Here is a 20986-nt window from a genome sequence, read left to right on the forward strand (position 1 = left end):
TCTGTTCTCAGTTTCTGTGTACCTATGGAAGCAGTTACCACAGAGAAGAGCTATTAACCTCACCTCTGCAGATCTGGATGGCTGCAAAGGAGGCAAGAAATTCCATCCATACCTTAGTCATGCTAAAGCTTATGTGCTTCACACTGGCTAGAAAGACAACAGTTAATAAAATCCTCACCAACACAACTCTGCATTACATGCCCTTCCAGAAGAGAAAACCCTTTGTAAGGAGGACAAGGCTCCAAGGACACTACAGTTTAATTATTTAACAAACGTGCTTGGGAGCGGGACAGACTGGCCACACCATAGAAGAGGGGATACATGGCTGCATGTAAATGGAGGAAAACATGCACATTGCATAGACGAGGGCCCTAGTGGGCTTTAACTTGACTATCAGCAACATCCTTGGTCCAATATCTGTGAGTGGGAGCTACACTTGGCTTGTCTCTTTAAAATCTTAACATTTTGGGTTTGAAAAACATTAAACATCCTTTCCCTACCTGGTGTTTCTTCTCCCACATGTACAGTAACGTGACATATTCTACACATTCAACACAACAAAGTTTGGATTCAAATGCTGAGCGGATCCTGTTGATCAAGAAGTGGTGATGGCTGTCATCCATGGCATAGAAATGATTGAAATCCAAGAAGATTACTTCCTTGGGGTGCTGCTCAAGAAAACTATTCATTTCCTTCAGCCCATCCCATACTTTGATGCCAAACAAGCCATGTATGAAGTAAATCTCTTGTCCTATTTCTCCAGGTTTAGAAGATACACGAAGATCAAAGTAGCGGATCCCGCCTTCTAACTGCTCTTTGAAAGTCAAATTTTGAGTCACTGACCATTTCTTCATGATCTTTCTAACCAAGGAAATTCTGGCCAAATGTTTGATGGCTGTTGCTTGGTCTGGTCCCACTGGAGATTTCTCATCAACCCAGTAGCTGAAAGAATCATGTGATCCTAGAAAAAAAAGCCAAGAAAAATTAATTTTAGAAAAAGTGGCTATCCCATAACACATGTGGCCTGAAAACTGAACAAAGTCCTACATGTGTGACAGGGGTGCAGAAGCATTACGCTCATATGTGAGTCTTTCAGACTATCCTTTACACCTTTTCCCTGACAGTATAACAAGAGTTAAGCATAAGTGAAATAGAGATTTTTGGAGTTCACTTGAGTTAGCAATATGAATTAAGCATTTAAAGTTTAGCCTGTAGAACTATGTGTTGAATTTTAACCTTTTTACTTGAGAAACCTCCGCCATGATACAAAGGGCATAGTAAAATGCAAATTTCTGAAGAGCTTCTTGCATAAAGAACAGTACCAGAAAAGACCAAGAGATGCAAAGAAACCAGATAAAGGGACTCCTCAGTCTCTGAGCTAATCAAGGCTGACAGACATACTCAGATAAGCACCAAGGGACCAAAAGTGCATGCGCAAAAGAGAAAAGTTCAGTCATGAGGAAGACCACAATCTTCAGCCTCAGAGACTACCGAGAGACCCCCGTGTGACCACCACAGCAAACAACACATGCCCAGAAGGGCATGGATCTGATTACCATGCAAAGCGAGAACAGGGGGGGGCAAGATTGAATACGCATGGCAAAGTTGTGCAGTGTATTGCATATGGAACACCTTTGTGAATAAAGATAAGGGTCAGACTGAGGCTCAAGGCACAAGTTTTCACAAGAGCTATCTCCCTTGTGCTGGGTGCTGACATACCCACTTCATAACTATATCTGGTTGTGGAGTTTATTTATTCCACATATCGCTTCATAAGGTCCTCAGTTTGAACTTTCTTTCATGAGCTCCCAATTTCAACGCTCTCTGAACACCACAAAACAAACATTTGTGGTAAAGGTAAACCTCCTTCTAACCTTCCTTCATTCACAAATTACAAATCAACCCCCAAAGCTTTCCCAAAGCCTGGTACATGACTGATCTAAGATGAGACTCCAGAATAATTTTAAAAATCTGAGACTTAATTTTTTATTTTACACCTGGTATATTCAACCATAACCTTACACACCAAACATCTTGGAACAGGTTTCTTTATTCACATAATGGACTGAGGGATCTGCACCTGCACACACCTTACCAGCACATCTCCCTTTAGCCCCAAGATGGCAGATAAATGATTAGTAGTTTGAACAGTGGGCAATGACTGGCTGGACCTAGAGGTGGAACAACTGAACACACCACCAGTTACAGTGTGGATGGATACCAAGCTCATGTTAAACAAATTCATGAACATGTCTTCTACCTGGCAAGCTTTCAAGTGACCAAAGGCATGGTGAAAAGAAAATTCATCAAAAAAGTACAACCAATGTTATATATGATAGAGATAATTCATGCTGTAGAAATAGACATATGTACGTATAAAATATTAGGAGAAAATCAAACCTATGCTTGTGACCACTCTGGCCGGGAACAGCATTCTATTCACATGATAACCAATTCCCGGAGAGCATTAACATAATATCAAACCTGTTGCGGTATGAATAGGGGAGCCCTGGGCCATGAGCTAAGCCTGCAGTCGCTCTGACCCAAACAGAGTTATGTAACCGATCGCCGGACCATGCTGAGACACTACCAGATCTGTTACCGTATGAATAGGACAGACATGGGCTATCACAGGGGGTTTCCTTTGGCACCAGCATTTGCAAGATATCATCTGGACCTTCCTGGGAGATTATTAATGGAATGTCTCAAGAAGCTCACAAGACTGGGCACCTGGACTGATTACATCTATGGTACTCAGGAGCTGGCATCACCTACTCCATGTGAATACATCTTCTGCCCGGGTACTCAGACACTTGTCTGGGTCTTGGACTCCTTCTTTGTCTGTTTCTACACATGTATGGATCCAACTTTACATACAAAGAGACACAAAGAAATATGTGGTCATCTCTGCCTCAGGCAGAATAAACTGTATATAAGCTGACTGCGGTGAACCTTCAGAGGAAGGCTGTCACTCTGTCAGCAGGAACCCAAGGTCACCCAGCAGCTGCACTCGGGGCTGACGCTGTCTTGGCTGTGGTGGGATTTTGAAATTTTCTATTTTTTGTTATTTGATCTAATAAATCTCTTAAATTGTTATAAATTTGGCTACAGATTTGATCACTTATAACAACCAACAATCAAAATCACCAGTCCCAACCAAAATAATGCATGTCCAAAAAAGCTCCTGTGACACAACCTGTACCTTGGCAGAGAAATTGCATCTCCACTATAAAATTATGGCTTATTAGAAAAACCTCCAATTGAAAATTCAGTAGTAAATTGGAAAAAACCTGAGAAGCAACAAAGCTCCAAAATAAAAGTTTCAGAGTGACTGAAATATCCCTACCTTAGCCAAGTCAGCAACAGAACAATGAGTGAAAAGGCAGTGTATCTTGGCCTGCACCGTACCAGAACAGCATAAAGCAAAGACGTGCAGAAGCTGATCCACCACAGACTGGGGTTTACCAAGATTTGTGGTCATTCGCACTAGGTACCAGCAATCTAGCCTAGAAGCTGTAGCTGCTCCAGGCTCACCTTCCTTGCGAATTTCCAGCAAGAACATAGGTGACGAGAGTTTGGCCCATTAAGCCAGACCCCACTTGCTATCTGTGCTGGAGTGTAGAGAAAGCATCTTCACCTCATCTTCAAGGAGCTCATTTTCCAGCTGCCCCAGGGTACAGTGACCAGGCACCTGTGTTTTACATTCCTGTATGTTTGTCTCTGCTTCTAGGACTATGCTTTTCTCAAATTTCCTCCTCTACCTCAGCCTGCAACTCTTTGAAATCCCAATCTGTAACATTCAATCTCAGGACAACATTTGAGGCATTCACAGCCTCCTTTATCCAAAGCTTTTATTTGTGTACCAGTGCTCACTTGAGCACTGATGCATTTTTTGTGATGCGACATCAGAGCTACAAACAAGATTATGATTTAATGGGATTATCTTGTTGGCATTTTTAATCCAGATGAAAGAACAAACTGTGCATAAACTAAACATCACTTTTCAATAACCTTAAATGCACTCTGTTTCCATGGATTTCAACTAGTTCAAAACCAGTGAACAGGTAGTGTGAAGGTGAGTTTTTAAACTTTACAAATGAACACTAAAACTTATTCTGACCAATTCTCCATGAATTCTTCACAGCATTTGTATAAGTGAATTTCTGTTATGGCTTGCCATTCAGTCTTCTAGACAAAAGTGAGAAGTGCCAAAGATGCCATCTTAAGCAACTTTTTAGTACCTGTCCCAATAAACATCACAAAGTGGCTGTTAGTTGTGGAGCAACACCTAGATTTTCTTTTTCCCCATCTCAAACATGCAATCCCAAACAAAATCCAGGAGCAAACATCTAGTGAAGACATTTCAGAAGCCATATGATGCTTCCAACTGTAGTTTACAGATATTTGAGTTTCACCTACCTCCCTGTACAGCAGAATGAGTCATTCAAGCTTCTACAATATTTGGAAAGTAGACTTTAATCACAAGGGGCTTGCTTTCTGCCTTGGAATTAGTATCTCTGCACAAAGAAATCTTTCATTTGGTTGTGGTTTTTGTTCGGTTTTTTCCTAGTTTTTAATTCTATCAATTTTTATTTTTTCTTCTGTTTAGGTCACCGTAGAAGACAGTTTAACACTGTAGAATGTAATATATGTTAGAATTAATTCATGCTATAAAAGAATGTATTTTATAAAGATTGTGAAATCCAAACGAGTCTCTAACCACAAGCAGGCTGAGAGGCAGATGTCTATTCAAACTCCGAAATTCCTGGAGTCAAATCGGCACTTTAGCCCAAGAATAGATGCACGAGACGTGATGATCGCTGCTATCCCGTCATTGGAAACCGCCTAAGAGCGATCATCTCGCTCTGCGGATAACATCGATCAAGTTAGCCGAGCCAGAAAGATACATGTGAATAGTCGACTTCCCGGGATTCGATCAACGCTGGCTATCAACCAGGAAAAGGTGACTGTCCAGCTCTGCACAGTGAAAGAACCAACTATGAATAGGCAGAGTTACAAAAGAAACTTGGACTCCTTTGCCTCGGGCACAATAAACTGTATAAAACATCCCGGCTAGAAGCGGCTCTCATGAACGGGGGTGGGGGGATTCGATACGATAAGAGGTCGGATCCAGGTTCACCCAGCACTGATCCTGGGCTCGATGCTGTCTCTTTGGCTGTGGTGGTTTTGAGGACCATATTTTGGTTGCAGAAAAAGATAAATAAATCTTTTCACATTTTTTGATAATTTGGCTTTTGATTGATCATTTATAACATAGAATAATGACATAAGAAATAATTTTGTATTAACTAAGACAGTGCAGCATCCTTGAACCTATAGGAATCACTCACACCATTATGCTCCCTTAAACTGATAAATCTGACTTAGAGAGGAATGAGAATTTTATCTTGCCACTAATACATTGTTGTCACCTCAGAGTTGTCTAAGTAAATCTAAACCAAAAAACAACTTATTTTCCTTATTCTGATAATTCACTTAGCAGCTACAAAAGTCTTTCCTTTGCAGATTGACACTTACAAGGCACTTTTAAGGATACAAAGAGCAAATTTTCTCCCTGCACTATCACAAACCAAATTTTACTTATAACCTAGCACTAGAAAGCAGTATTAAAAAAGAAAAAAAAATCCACAAAAAACCCAAACAAGTCACCACACCGCAACTTTTTCAACACATACTTTAAAAACTGCACTCCTTAACAGGAAAGTGAACTATGTGTGACATGCTTCTAATAGTTAGAGAAGATCCTATTAACTCCTGCCCCATGGCTCCGCTAAAAGCCTAGGAAATGGAGCTTTCCTCTTACATCGAAGTCAACACGTATACCTAGATATAACCAAGCAGAACACTAGTTGCATTTGCAAAATGTATCCTCCTTTTCACTCTTGGTAGCACATCACTATCTAAGAAGGGCAGGGGCCCATCACAAATTCTGTTGATCATTCTGTGATCAATACTGAGGCTGGAAAGACAGCAGAAGTACAGCTGGGTCTTCAGTGGTCATTTAAAAAGGCCAGTCACCAATATCTAGGCCAAACCTGGACCCACAATATTTTGACTCTGGTCAAAAAACTGAAACCCTGCAGCAACAGCACTGGATACTTGTGGGGCTGTGGAGTAACAGCAAGGTGAAGACCCACATTGTTATGAACAAAAATTTGGTTAATATTTTTTTGTTTTAAAAAGTTACCACTACTGCTGGGCTGCGGCCCTTGTTATTGTAATCACGGGTCGTTGTCGTTAATGGTTGTTTTTGTATTAGTAAAAGCCCTGGCTGGGGCGAGGTAATGGCCCTTCTCCTGGGTGGGGACCTTGCCCGAAGCTAAGTTTTACCTTTCTCAGAATAGGGAAGACACCTGAGAAGGTGGAGGGGGTTATGCAAAGTGACTCACAAGACCAGAATGCTTTGTGGGACCCCCATCTCCAAACTCATGGAGAAACCCCAAAAACAACGAGCCACCTAAGAGTTGAGAGACTGGAGTGATGTCTGGACGTGAGGAACCGAGTGCTGAGCCTGCAGAGACGCAGAACACCTTCGGACCCTCTCGCCCTGACCATGGGAGTCGACCCCGGCGGTGAGACTAGGCCGACTGAGTGGGAGGGGCACCATCTTGTGGGATCAGGAGACCCTGAAGGCTCCCAAGAGGATCTGATCCCCAGCTCTGCCCCTGGTGGACAGAGCTGCGCATATCCTCCTCCTCTGAGTCGCCTTGGGAGAGACGACGGACGCTGCAGACCGTCGAGCTGCCCAATCCTGAGCTGATCACTTTTTAATAAAGGCATTACACAGGAGAAGAAGTCTCCTGGCCCTTTTTGTTTATTTCAGCTGGGGACTCGTCCGGGATAGCCACGCCGCAAGAGTACTCAGGACTGGCCATCTTGGATCTTCAGAGGACAGCTGGCTACCAGGACCAGAGGGACTGGCTCAGGACAGCGACGCAGAGGAGCACCGGAGCACCGGACTGGTGAGAAACTCGGTGGCGGGAGCGGGAGACGTGCGCATGTGTGTGTGAGTGAGACGAGGGCCGGCAGCCGGACCTTCGAAGCGAGAGTGGACCCCTCAGTACTGCGGTTCCAGCTTTTTCACGAGAAAACCGGCCAGGAACAGGGGGACGCGAGTGGAATTAGCGTGAGCGAAGTCGTCTCCCAAGGGGGAATAAAGGGACCCCCCACTCCGGGCGTGCGGAGTGAATTACTGTGTATGAGTGGCACGCACCCCAAAGTCCTGACAAAGGGAGGTCAGGCACTTTTGTAAGTCTCGAGAAGGATTCGAGTAAGATTTGTCAGTCCCAAGAAGGATTCGGGTGTTTCACAAGCCCTGCAGGCAAAGTAAGTCCTGACAAAGGGAGTCAGGCACAAACCCCAGCAAAGGAGGCTGAGGTTTGCTTTTAGGCCCTGATACGGTGAAGCCTAAAAATTGGCGGGTTAGGCAAACTAAAAATCAGGCAGTTGTTTTTCCTGACTGAGGGTGTCAGGCACGACCCGGATTCTTGGCCGAGGCTTCGTGTGTTCAAGTCCCGATAGATGTAAGACCTGACGTTGGGAAGTTGGGCAATCAAGAGATCGGGCAGTTGTTTCAGTATAAAGTCCTGAGCATCAGGCAGAAATTTGAAGTTCAGTGGAGGAGGCTGGAGCTCCTCAAAGAAGGTTTTTTTTGAAATTCCCGGTCAGTAGAGGCACCTTCGGGATTTTTTATTGAAACCTGAAAAATGGGATGTTGTAGTAGTAAAAAGACCGGCAAGAGACTGAGGTATATACATCCCAATAGTCCCTTAGGAGAACTGTTAGTAAAATGGGATTCTATAGAAGCCACGGAGGGATTAGATAAAGTGAAAATGATCCATTATTGTATGGAAGTCTGGCCAGAATTAGAGGTGCAAGGAGGATGGCCTTGGTGTGGGACAAAGGATAAGTGGATGTGCCAACAATTAAATAATTATCTGACAGCTCGAGGCGATACTGATCCTGAGCAATTACTGTATGTATCTTGCTGGGTAAAGAGCGCTGTTGAGGATGAAGGGGTGCGAATTTGTAAGGTACAAAGGAAGAAAGAGGGGAATGAAGGAGGGGATGATAGGACTAGTAAAAGATGGAACCCCCTGGATTATTTGCCTCCTTCTGCCCCTCCACCTTATAATCCTCTTCTTCAAGCACCTCAAATGGCAGGTCCGGTTCCTCCCCCGGCTGCCATCTCATTACCACCTGCTCAAACTCCTCCTTCTACCTCTTCAGCTTCTGCTATGATGAACCCAGTATCTCCTCCAGTTCCTTCTGCACCACCACAAGTGCCTACTCCACCTGCTGCATTCTCCACCCCTTCTCCAGCTCCGCTTAATATCTACTCAGGTCCCTCTCCCCCTCCTATTGCTGTCCCTTTACCTCCTTCTACCTGGGACACAAATGCCTCCTCGCCCGATAGACAGCTATCAGCAAATACACCTGCTGATGGGCAGAAAGTTCAGGGTAACCCAGATGTCCCTCAAAGTAGTTTGGCATCTGAAGATGGGCCATACTGTAGCACCAGATCCAAGACCTCCAAGGCAGAGAGACTCTTTCCCCTCAGAGAGGTTCCTATGGGAGGAGTAGCGGGAGGTGTTGGCTTTGTGAATGCTCCCCTAACTGCTTCTGAGGTGAGAGGATTCAAGAAAGAGTTGGGGCATTTAGTTGAGGACCCAGTGGGCATAGCCAACCAAGTGGATCAATTTCTAGGTCCAAATATCTACACTTGGGGGGAGATGAATTCCATCCTGAGTATATTATTTTCCCCAGAAGAGGTCCAGATGATAAGGGCGGCTGGCATAAAAATTTGGGAGAAAGATAACAGTCCAGGACCCCAGGTGCCATCAGGTGAAGAGAAATTGCCACTAACGGAGCCCAAGTGGAACCCTAACCAGGAGGAGGGGAGGAAGGCCATGAGGGAATATAGGTCTTTGATAATACAGGGGATCAAAGAGTCAGTTCCCAAAGGAACTAATACCCAATTGGCATTTGAGGGTACACAGGAGAAGGATGAAGCTCCTGCTGCCTGGCTTAATCGCCTAAGGCGGAACTTCCAGTTGTACTCTAGAATAGACCCAGACACCCCGGAAGATCAAATGCTACTAAAAGTCCAATTTGTTACCAAATCTTGGCCTGATATACGGAGAAAACTGGAAAAGATGGAAGACTGGCAAGAGAAGGACATTAATGAGTTATTAAAAGAGGCATTGAAGGTGTATTTAAGGAGGGAGGAAGAAAAAGCAAAGGCCAAGGTTAAGATCATGGTTGCTGTAGCTAGAGAAAGTGCAGGGGGGGCGGGTCCACCATCAGGGGGAGGCAGAGGTAGGCCAGTACTGACCGGTGCACGAAGGGTTGAGAGACCTCAAGAAGTCCCTTTGAGAGGACGACAGTGTTATTACTGTGGGGAGGCAGGACACATCAGGAGGTTTTGTAAAAAGCTCAGTCTCGATGAGGCAATAGCCAAGGAACAGGACAATTTAGGAAGGATTCTTAAGGGGGAGGACTAGGGGTGTCAAGGGCTTTTTACTATAGGGGACCCGATGAAACATCTAGAAGAGCCCTTGGTAAACTTTGAAGTGGGACCCCTAAATGAGGAATTTGAATTTTTGGTTGATACAGGGGCAGATAATTCCTGTCTCAACAAAATACCACAAGGTATGGAAATTGGGAGACAATTTTGTGAAGTATTGGGTGCAGAGGGGAGACCATTTAGAGCATCGGTGATTGAAGAAGTGAAAATAATTGGAAACTCAAGGCAATGTAAAGCTAATTTTCTTTATCTGCCTAACTTAGAAAAAAGTTTGTTAGGAAGGGATCTGCAAGTCCATTTGGGGGTTGGGATTGTTCCAAGGGAAGGGAGGATGGTAGTACAAGTGATGAAGCTGTCTCAAGGAGATGTTGCAGAAATAAATCCTGAGGTATGGGCTGAGGGGGGAAAGAGAGGCTTATTAGACATTCCAGCAATAACAATAAAAATGCAGGATGATACCTCACCCATACGGGTTAAACAGTATCCGATTTCCCTAGAAGGAAAGAAGGGGCTTGCTATAGTTATTGAGCAACTGTTGCAGGAGGGAATTTTAGAACCCTGCATGTCACCACATAATACCCCTATACTGGCAGTTAAAAAGGCTGAAGGGAAATATAGGCTGGTACAAGATTTGAGGGAAGTCAACAAAAGAACCATTGCCAGACATCCAGTTGTGCCCAACCCATATAGTCTCCTAAGCAGAATTCCAAGAGAACATGCTTGGTTCACTGTCATAGATTTGAAGGATGCTTTCTGGGCGTGTCCTCTGGCAACAGAATGTAGGGATTGGTTTGCCTTTGAATGGGAGGACCCGAGTACGAAAAGGAGACAACAGTTAAGGTGGACCTGATTACCACAGGGGTTCACTGAATCCCCCAATCTCTTTGGACAAGCTTTAGAGAGTTTGTTGGAACAATTTGTCCCTGAACAAGAAGTGCAGATCTTGCAGTATGTTGATGACCTGATGGTATCAGGAAAGGAAAAAGATCAGGTCAGACAAACTAGTATTAAACTTTTGAATTTTCTGGGGGAGAAAGGACTAAAAGTTTCCCAAGGGAAACTACAATTTGTGCAATCAGAAGTAACATACTTGGGGCACATGATAGGGGGAGGGTATAAGAAACTAAGCCCTGACAGGATTTCAGGTATTTTAGCTCTCCCGGCCCCAAAAACGAAAAGAGATGTGAGAAAACTCCTGGGCTTGTTCAGGTATTGTAAGTTATGGTTGGATCAATACACACAAAGTGTGAAATTTCTGTATAATAAACTAGTAGATCCAGAACCCCTAATTTGGACAGTTGAAGATGATCAACAATTGGAAAACTTAAAAAACAAATTGTCCTCTGCCCCGGTCCTAAGCTTACCAGACCTCAGGAAGGGCTTTGACCTGTTTGTGAGTGCAGAAGGAGGTATAGCCTATGGAGTATTAACTCAAGAGTGGGGAGGGTGCAGGAAACCCATGGCATACATCTCCAAATTGTTAGATCCAGTGGCTAGAGGCTGGCCAGTTTGTATACAGGCAGTAGCAGCAACTGCAATCCTGACAGAGGAGACTCAAAAATTGACCTTACAGGGAAAAATTAAAGTACATACTCCTCATGATCTTAAGGCAGTACTGAGACAGAGAGCTCCGCAGTGGTTAACCGATGCTAGAATATTAAAATATGAGATAATACTAATGAATACAGAGGACTTAGAATTTATCACATCAAATGCCCTCAATCCAGCACAATTCCTAATGGGAGAGCCTATAGAGAATTTAGAACATGATCGTCTAGAATTGGTTTATCTCCAAACAAAAGTAAGAGAAGATTTGGAAGATCAGCCTCTAGCAACTGGAAGAAGCTTATTCATAGATGGCTCTTCGAGGGTAGTAAATGGAAAAAGAGCTTCAGGTTATGCCATTATAGATGGAGAAACATTACAAATTGCAGAAAAAGGGAAACTATCCCCAAGCTGGTCAGCCCAAAGTTGTGAAATATATGCCCTGAAAAGGGGACTGGACTTACTGGAGGGGGACCGGGGAACCATTTATACGGACTCCCAATATGCATATGGGACAGTTCATACATTTGGGAAAATATGGGAGGAACGTGGGTATTTAAGTTCAAAGGGAAAGAGCTTAGCCCATGAGAACCTAGTCCGATCAGTACTAGAGGCCCTACAAAAACCTATAGAAATAGCAGTGGTCCATATAAAGGGGCACCAAAGAGGAGACAGTTTAGAAGTTAAAGGAAACCGACTGGCTGATCAGATAGCCAAAAAAGCAGCTCTAGAACCAGGGGATCCAGTAAAAATTTTGAAGACAAAAATGACACCTGAAAAAGGGGAGGAACCTATATTTAGTGAAGAAGAATTAGAAGCAATAAAAGATTTAAAGTTACATCAAGGACAACAGGGGGAGTGGTTAACCTCAGATGGACGGGTGTTTTTGAATAAAGCACTGGCTCGGACAGTGCTAACAGAACTACATAAATTAACTCATTGGGGAGTCCAAGGACTATGTGATCATTTCCTAAGAAATAACCTATGCATCGGGGTATATAGCCTGGCTAAAGCTGTTACCAGAGGGTGTATCATTTGTCAAAAAGTGAACCAGAAAGTTATGAGAAAAGTAGCACCTGGAGGAAGGGAATTAGCCTTGAGACCCTTCCAAAGCATACAGATAGATTTCACTGAAATGCCCCCAGTGCAAGGTTACAGATATTTACTGGTTATAGTTGATCATCTCACACACTGGGTAGAAGCCTTCCCGACCAGGAGGGAAACAGCTCAAGTCGTGGCAAAAGCAATCCTAGAGAATATTATCCCCAGATATGGTATTGTGAACACCATAGACTCAGACCGAGGTCCACATTTTGTGTCCCAAACATTACAAAATATAGTTGAGGCTTTAGGAATGAAATGGAGGTTGCATACTCCGTGGCACCCCCAGAGTTCTGGGAGGGTGGAACGAATGAACAAAACTCTCAAAAATGTATTAACTAAATTGATTGAGGAAACAAAGATGAATTGGCTGAAGTGTTTGCCCCTAGCGCTATTGCACATCAGAACAAGACCTCAGGCTGACATAAGAATTTCACCTTATGAAATGATGTTTGGGCTGCCATTCTTGTTAACACCTTATAGCACAGGAGACTATCTGGAAGGGGAAGAAGCTACCAGAAAGTATTTAGAAATAATTGGAAGAACTCTGGAGGGACTTAGAAAGAAAGGATACCTTCCTCAAACTTCCCCTCTCGACACAAAAGTTCACAACATTAGTCCAGGAGATTGGGTTTTGATAAAATCATGGACTACGGGAACATTAATGCCTAAATTTGAAGGCCCCTTCCAGGTGCTCCTGATCACAAATTCAGCTGTGCGGACCAAAGAAAAAGGTTGGACTCATATCACAAGAATAAAAGGGCCAGTCTCACCCCCAGGTACGGGACTGGATCCAACATCAGCTTCCCCCTCTGGCATTGGACCAGAGTCTACACCACTTTCACCCCCCGGGCTGGACGAGATTCATCTGCCTCACAAGCTAAATCACCTGAGTACACTGTGGTAAAAGGACCAAAGGATTTAAAGTTGACTCTCAGAAGGAAGAGTCAAAAAGACTGAACTGTGTGGGAAAAAAATTGTTTGTTAAGAGTTCTAATATTGCTTAAAATGTTTTAAGACTGTTCTGTGTAAATTATGTTGGTAAAAAGTTTAAGACTGTAAATAAGTAATTCTGGTTAATTCTCCAATTTATTTCTAAAGACTCCAGGTTAATCCTCTACAGAACACTCCCCTGGGAGGGGAAACCAAAATTGGTAAGGAACAGACCAAGAGAGGTTTAACTAGAGAAATGGGTAGAAGGGACTCTGAAGAGCTTGGAAGCTTCTCCTCAGTAAAATTCCCCAAGAGGCAAGGCCGGGTGGGCAGGCTGTGTGAGATGACCCATACCGGACTCTTGGGAAGGGTAGTGCTGATGGCTCTGATTGCTGGTGGTGCTCAGGGGAGCCCAGCTGAGCCGTGCAATGAATGCTACCAACCCCTCTGTGAGGAGGAAGTGAGCTCCTTGTCGAGAGTCCACATCAGTTCTAACCCTGATTGTGTTAACCTCTCCCAATTGGTCTTTTATCAAAAAAATAAGAGAGTGTATTGGATAGTATACAATACTGCCACTTTTAGGCAGCCACTCCTAGGAGAGTGCCCTATAGGGGAAGCCTGGTTGTGCTTTGAATGGGATGCTGCTGAAACAAGCTCAGCAGATCTAGTAAAAAGCAAAGAAATGGTGAAAATGGTAAGAAAAATTGTTTGTTACAAGTATTTATATGAGTGTACTGGAAAAGAGATAAACCCCTTTAGGAACACATTTCAGGGGAGCCCTAAACCCCTAGATTTGATCTCGTCTGGCAGCTGCATCGCTGGAGTGATAAAACAAATTTTCTTATTACCCAAAGAAACTGGATCAAGTTTGGGAGTTCCTATATATAATGATTTGGGAGAAATTATACAGAACAGGCACAGTGAAATAGAAATTGAGAAAATCCAAAATTGTAAAAGCCAAATTCGGATCCCAATATCTAAGTTAAACAAAGTTATCCGGCTCCAGGCAGTATTAAAAATTAAGAATTCAATTATTAGGAACATTTCAAACAAAATAAAAAGGTTAGCATGTGTAAATAATGAAGATCAAACTCCTACACTTGATCCCAGTGGGTGGGAGAACCTAAAGATTTTCAAAAAGGATGTATGGGAGAAAGTAGTTTTTCTCAGTGTGTGTATACTTGGAAGATTGCTCTTTTTATTATGCTTGTTTATCTGTTTTAGTAAAATAGTACTGGCCGTGCAGACTAACCTGAAGAAACCAAAGAAAGTAACAAGGTTAAGTAACCATGATTACCAAAGTGCACAAGAGATTTATAGTAGATTCAAAACAAAAAATTGGGAGTTGATGCGAGCTTAGAATTTAAGCTCGATCAAAGAAAAAGAGGGGGGACTGTTATGAACAAAAATTTGGTTAATATTTTTTTGTTTTAAAAAGTCACCACTACTGCTGGGCTGCGGCCCTTGTTATTGTAATCACGGGTCGTTGTCGTTAATGGTTGTTTTTGTATTAGTAAAAGCCCTGGCTGGGGCGAGGTAATGGCCCTTCTCCTGGGTGGGGACCTTGCCCGAAGCTAAGTTGTACCTTTCTCAGAATAGGGAAGACACCTGAGAAGGTGGGGGGGGGGTTATGCAAAGTGACTCCCAAGACCAGAACGCTTTGTGGGACCCCCATCTCCAAACTCATGGAGAAACCCCAAAAACAACGAGCCACCTAAGAGTTGAGAGACTGGAGTGATGTCTGGACGTGAGGAACCGAGTGCTGAGCCTGCAGAGACGCAGAACACCTTCGGACCCTCTCGCCCTGACCATGGGAGTCGACCCCGGCGGTGAGACCAGGCCGACTGAGTGGGAGGGGCACCATTTTGTGGGATCAGGAGACCCTGAAGGCTCCCAAGAGGATCTGATCCCCAGCTCTGCCCCTGGTGGACAGAGCTGTGCATATCCTCCTCCTCTGAGTCGCCTTGGGAGAGACGACGGACGCTGCAGACCGTCGAGCTGCCCAATCCTGAGCTGATAATTTTTTAATAGAGGCATTACATAGGAGAAGAAGTCTCCTGGCCCTTTTTGTTTATTTCACACATCATCCACCAGGCCCTTCTTTAAGATCACTGTGATATATTACCAGATCAGGCACTGCCTTTTAACATAGCTTAGCTGTTAAATGTTAAGTACATGCTAAGCTGATTGCATCATGATGTCAAAATAATCCCTGCTGTCCTTTGCTCTATCTCTAAACTCAAAGTCTTGCCATTCTGTTGCTATGGCAGGAGCCAAGCTGCTTGCTGATACATGTGATACAGCATGATTTCTTTCTGAAAAAGCATAACCTAAACCAACCCAAATCTGTAAAACTTCAAAGGCAAAGGGCAGAGCCTACATGGCAGGAATGGAGCAGACCAGCCCCATTTTGTCAGGAGCTCAGTGTAAGAGCTTGCTAAGCAGATTCTCAATTAATGTCTAACACAAGGACGTGTGAAGGTGCTTGGACACTGCCCAGCAACAGCAGCAAGGCTGGCAGGTCCTGGACAGAGCAAGAACCACAAAACTCTCACAGCAACACACACTGTAAAGTCTTTGTAAAAAATCCCTCACCATCTGTTGTTCCCCACCACACAAATAACGTGCATTGCCACAAATTATGCTGAGTACTTTTCCTGGGGAAAAAAGCAACCTCAAGAATTATTGAAGCAAGACATTTCACATGATAACTAACAACTTAAGTATAAATAACATCCTATTCCTATAGTAAAGCTATTCCTTAAACCTACTGATTGTGGACAGAACAACTAACAAAACTAGGTATTTATAACCTCCACCTCACCCACCAAGAAGTCAAAAGGCAGAGATGAGCCAAGAAAATTTATCTTCATTGTCCTTCAGGTAAGGAGAGGCTATAAGTCCAGCCTGAACCGCCTCAAAAGCATCTTCCTGCACGTGCAGGACAAGGAATCACTGTACACAAGACCGGATTAGCGTTCAGACAGCAAACCTTACATGGCAGCAGACTGGTGCTCAGCCCTTCCCAAAACCCAGTCAGGCACAGGCAATACAATGAAGAGATCATGATTTGCCAATTGCTTCCAACTGGGTAAAGATGTGCAGCACAAAGCAGCAAGCATTAAATTTGCAATATTCATGAAAGAGATTGCATATTCAAAGACAAAATTAGGGGACTGCTAATCCTCTGGCAGCTTTATTTCTGTTTCATTTCCTTCATCTGACAAAGACTGGCAGCTTCAAGGAAAGAAGTCATACGCCCTCAAATGCCCAGACATTTAACTACCAAAAGCTGTGTTATAGTTAGAATAATATTATATAGGTATATATATTCCAGATGCCAGACTTAAAATTATGGACAGATCTCTTAATTTTATCCTAGTAATTGCAACTGTGGATTAAATTTCACTCATATCTTTAAACGTTTTTCTTCTGCTTATACTAATTCTTCAAGTTAATTTCATGTTAAACAGCTCACTTTTCAATTCAATTTATATGTTAAATAATTGTATTTCACAGTTCAGAATGACTTCTTGTTGAAGCCCTTGTGCTGATTGTTGGACAGTAGCCTTTTATCATCCAATCTGCAGTAAAATCTAACTTCCCAGTATGTTTATTTGTCATGCTACTTACTCACAGATAGTCAAATAACCTATGGCTGAGCTGAAACAAATGACACTTGATCAACAGAATGTTACCAAGCCTCCAATGTCAACAAATACTAGCTATAGCTGTTGACTCTCATGACCAGTGACAGAACTCAGGGAACAGCACAAAGCTGAGTTGGAAGGCTTACACTGGATCTTGGGAAAAGGTTCTTCACCCACATGGCAGCTAAACACTAGAATAGGGAAGTGGTGACAGCACCAAGCCTATCCAAGTTCAAGCAGTGTTTGGACAATGCTCTCAGGCACAGGGTGTGACTCTTGGAGGCGTCCTGTGCAGGGTCAGCAGTTGGACTTGATGATCCTGTGGGTCTCTTCCAACTCAGCATATTCTATGATTCTGTACCATTTGGTAATATCTTTTTGTTTCCATGTAATACTTCCTGCAAATACTGCAGAGGGACAGGGATTAGCATCATGTTGCCAACCCCTTGCAAATTTACCTTTGTGGAATATTAAAAATATGATTATACAGCATGCAAAGTGCAGAGATCTTCCAACATAGAACATTACTTGTGCACTGCCAATCACTCAAAAACAGGACAAAAACTCGTGGGGTTTTTTGGATACAAGCATGTTTCAGCATACTGCAAGCCTCCCTGGTTCCAAGGCTGTGGACTAGTCAGAAGCAGCAGCTCAATACACTTTCTGCAAACATCTGGCCAACCAAGAAGCAATAAATGAAAGCAAAAGGGCAGACAAGTGTGCTGTGAGTAAACTTAAATAAATCTGAATAAGCTGGATTTATCTTTACATGAACAGAATACTAACAGGATGAAAATTGCAAGAAACAAATGTTTAACATAGCATGAAGCTAAGAAGCAAGGTCAAAAAGACATACTCATTCCTTTAAAAACATTACAGGGTCACTTATGACCAAAGAATCACCCGAGCTGTATTGACGCTGAACTGCTTAGCACAAGCTTTGCTTACTGGACAAAGTACATTCCCCACACATTACAAACCACTGCACATGACACAGCACAGCAGGCATTACACAGCCAAGATGGGCAAAAGAACAGTAACCAAGTTCCAAAAACACAGGATATAAGTGCGAGCAAGTCAAGGCTATCCCACTGATGTTCTTTTCAACCAGATCTCCTGTGTGTGCCAAAACTGAGGGGAAAACAGGATAAGCAAAAGTGTCTGTCAAAGTCTAGAAGTCCTCAGGATTCAGGTCATTAACAATCCAGATTTTCTTATTAGAAGATTAACATCTTAAAAGTTCATCAATAATGAACAGCAAATAGTTCATACTAACTTGTCCAGCAAAAGGAGATGAAGCAGAAATGAGAAACATGCTATTGATAATCAATTATCTAAACCATAGAGATGAGTATATTTTAAGAAATCTACAAGAATCCTTTAGATATTCTTAATGCAGTCTCATTAAGAAAGACAAATCCTAGTACGGACCAAATCCTCTTAGGAAAACTCCCTCTCTCTATCCAAGAACTACTCTGATTTCCCCCTCTGATTTGCCCCTTTCAGGCAGTGCAATGGGATGCAAGAGCTTAAAGACAACCTAAAACTGTCAGACACAATGTCACAGAGTAGTTTGATTTTCTTTCCAGCCAGAAGAAATACTTTTGGCACTGGCACTTAGCCATGATTTCTCATTTATCAACATTCTCAGCTGCCTGCAATGGGAATGCAAGAAAGACACAGCATATCGCTACCATTTCAAAGCCTGACTGGATCCACACACTCAAAAAGGAAAAAACCCTTCAGCTTAGAGTTCTAAACTCCTCTTTTGTGACCACTCAGAACTGAGTGGACCAAGGGTTCATTCTCTTCTGAGAAAGCTATAGAGAAATTTTTATTACATGGTATTTTCTCCTCTTTTAGCATCTTTGCTGGAAAAGCAGGCAAACTTTCACAACATGGAAGGAGAGCAACAACCATTTATACCAACACTGTAACTAGTTTTCTCCATTGGAAGTAAAACTTTGGCATGTTCTGCATTCATTTACATCTCTCCTTGGAGATCACCAAACAGTCAAGTTGAAGACACTTTACCAAACTCATTTACCAGACACACTTAAGTCCTTCTCTAGGGTACAGATTTCAATAAATCACAGGAAGAATTTTTTTCCAGAAAAAAACCAAATTAATTAGGACCTTTGTATACTGTCTGAAGAAAATTTTGTGGTATTTCAAGAGTAATTTGGTTTTGGCTAAACAGATAACAGAAGTTCTTTAAAAAGAGAAGCCGTAAGACTGGCTTTTCAGGGGAGCTCCTACACAGACCTAGTGTCTACCAGACCAGTTCCTCACAGAGGGACATACAAAAAGAATACTTGGTTACTTAAGAACAGTGGAACAACTTCCATCAAATGTTCTCACCAGTGTAACAGTCCAGATAGTTTAACAGCCTCTCTAAAAATATTTGAGAGTTGCTGTTACAATTAAATAGCCTAACAAAGTAATAAAATAACTTTTTTTTTCAGAAAATTCTGCATTTACCAATCATACTCAACATCATTATACTCATGCAGATACTTTCTTCTAGCGGTTACCACCTGATTCATTGGTAGATACAAACTAAATTGAGAGGGAAAATAAAGCTTGGTGGAACAGAACATAAATCTTTTATTTCTTCCCGCTGAGCTCCAATCCAATAGATGGCCAGTTCAGATGATTCAATGATGCTTTTAATGAGAACTCCATGGGAATACTGTTTGAGAGGAGGATACAGCCTCAAGGTCACCACCACTCCTCTCAGCACACACATCCACAGCCCACAGCAGCCCATGAACAAATAAACAAGAAAAATCATAGCATTAGCAAGTTCAGCAGCTCACCCAGGATCAGGCAGACAAAGAGGAAAACCACCCAACCCAGTCAGAGCCTAGTGGCCAGCTCTCAACTGGACAGTGTTTGCTGCTGCTTCTTTTCAGAACCACTTTGGCTCTTCTTAGTCAACTCCAAGTCAAGCAGCTCACAGGGCTTTTAAGGAACAGCTACACTGTCAGGACAGCAGAGTTGGCCAGTTAGTTGGTGGATAGAATGATGGCATCCTGTACAGAAGATGCTCAGGGCCCGGGGCACATGAGGATGGATGGTCACACTACTGCACCAACTCAGTCACTTGCAGCAGGTTATCAACTCAGGAAACACCTCTCCATGCCTTCCATCCCCCCTTTAAGCTGAACCATGGGCTTGGCCAGCAGGGCTGCTCCTTGTTAAGACTACCAGCTGTATTTGTAAAGCTTTGTTTTCCAGGGATGAAAATTTCATAGTACTTTGATCATTTAAATCAAAATCAGGAAGCTTCTTACTGAGGCTCTTGGGATGAACTTCTCAGGGAAGGGCAGAAACAGTGGAACACTGTCCTGTGGCAAGTTTTGGCTTAGTCACACTGACACTGCCATGAACAAACTATGGAAAGTTATATTACAAGTTGTCTAGAAAGTCAAGAGGGTGTGTGTCATAAGGGGGAATTAGGCAGCTTGACTATGCTATAGTTTGGAGCAGCAAAGTTTTACTATTTCAGAAGAGCCAGGACACATCTCTTCTTGGGGATCAGCCAACAGTCAAGTTCAAGACTTTAACAACTGCTCTGAGTCTCCAATATGGTCTTGTTCTGGCCATATTCAGGTCAATATGATTTTCTGTTTAAAAAAAAAAGTTTCTGGAATGGTAAAATCCATTTTTTATCTGTCATCTCTAGCTACCTACAACCCAGCATCCCACAGGAAACTCCTCGGCCACTGTCCAACCTGATGCTGACAGAAATGGCTCCACATTCCAAATGCTCTGCATGACTTAGAAATGAGATTATGGCCAGCCATCCACATGCTTTCTGAGAAAGCAAGAACACACCAGCTGGGATCACTAGAAGATGATAGAAGAGGCCCTGTACACCACCAGAAGCCACAGGTGGAGAGCTGTCCCAGCTCTCCCTGGAAAGGCAGCCTGCCTAGTCCGCATGTTCCACAGCAGCAGAACACTCTGCTGAGTGTGACATTTGGCTCTAGGTGTATCAGTGGTTGAAAAACTGGCTTCTAGTGGCAAAAGCTTAAAAATAATAATAAAAAAAAAACCAGTAAGCTATTTCAAATCAGCCTTAGATATACCAAGTTTGACCTACAACACAAACATCTTAAATTTTTTAAAAAGAAATCTAACACCCTAGGAAAAAACCATTGGTCTAAGATTTTTTTTTAGTATCACATTTCAAAGTGCTAAAGTA

General features: G+C 42.9%; 1 protein-coding gene across 1 annotated transcript in view; it reads right to left on the bottom strand.

Moving 5' to 3' along the window:
- PLCXD2 (phosphatidylinositol specific phospholipase C X domain containing 2) overlaps positions 1-20986 on the bottom strand; it is a 30795-nt gene that overhangs the window by 5512 nt on the left and 4297 nt on the right. The window contains exon 2 of the mRNA XM_058018884.1: positions 501-961. Within this exon, the coding sequence (XP_057874867.1) occupies positions 501-961 (461 nt within the window). The remainder of the gene's footprint in view (positions 1-500; positions 962-20986) is intronic.

This window comes from Melospiza georgiana, chromosome 2 (assembly GCF_028018845.1).
Source record: "Melospiza georgiana isolate bMelGeo1 chromosome 2, bMelGeo1.pri, whole genome shotgun sequence".
Lineage (NCBI taxonomy): Eukaryota > Metazoa > Chordata > Aves > Passeriformes > Passerellidae > Melospiza > Melospiza georgiana.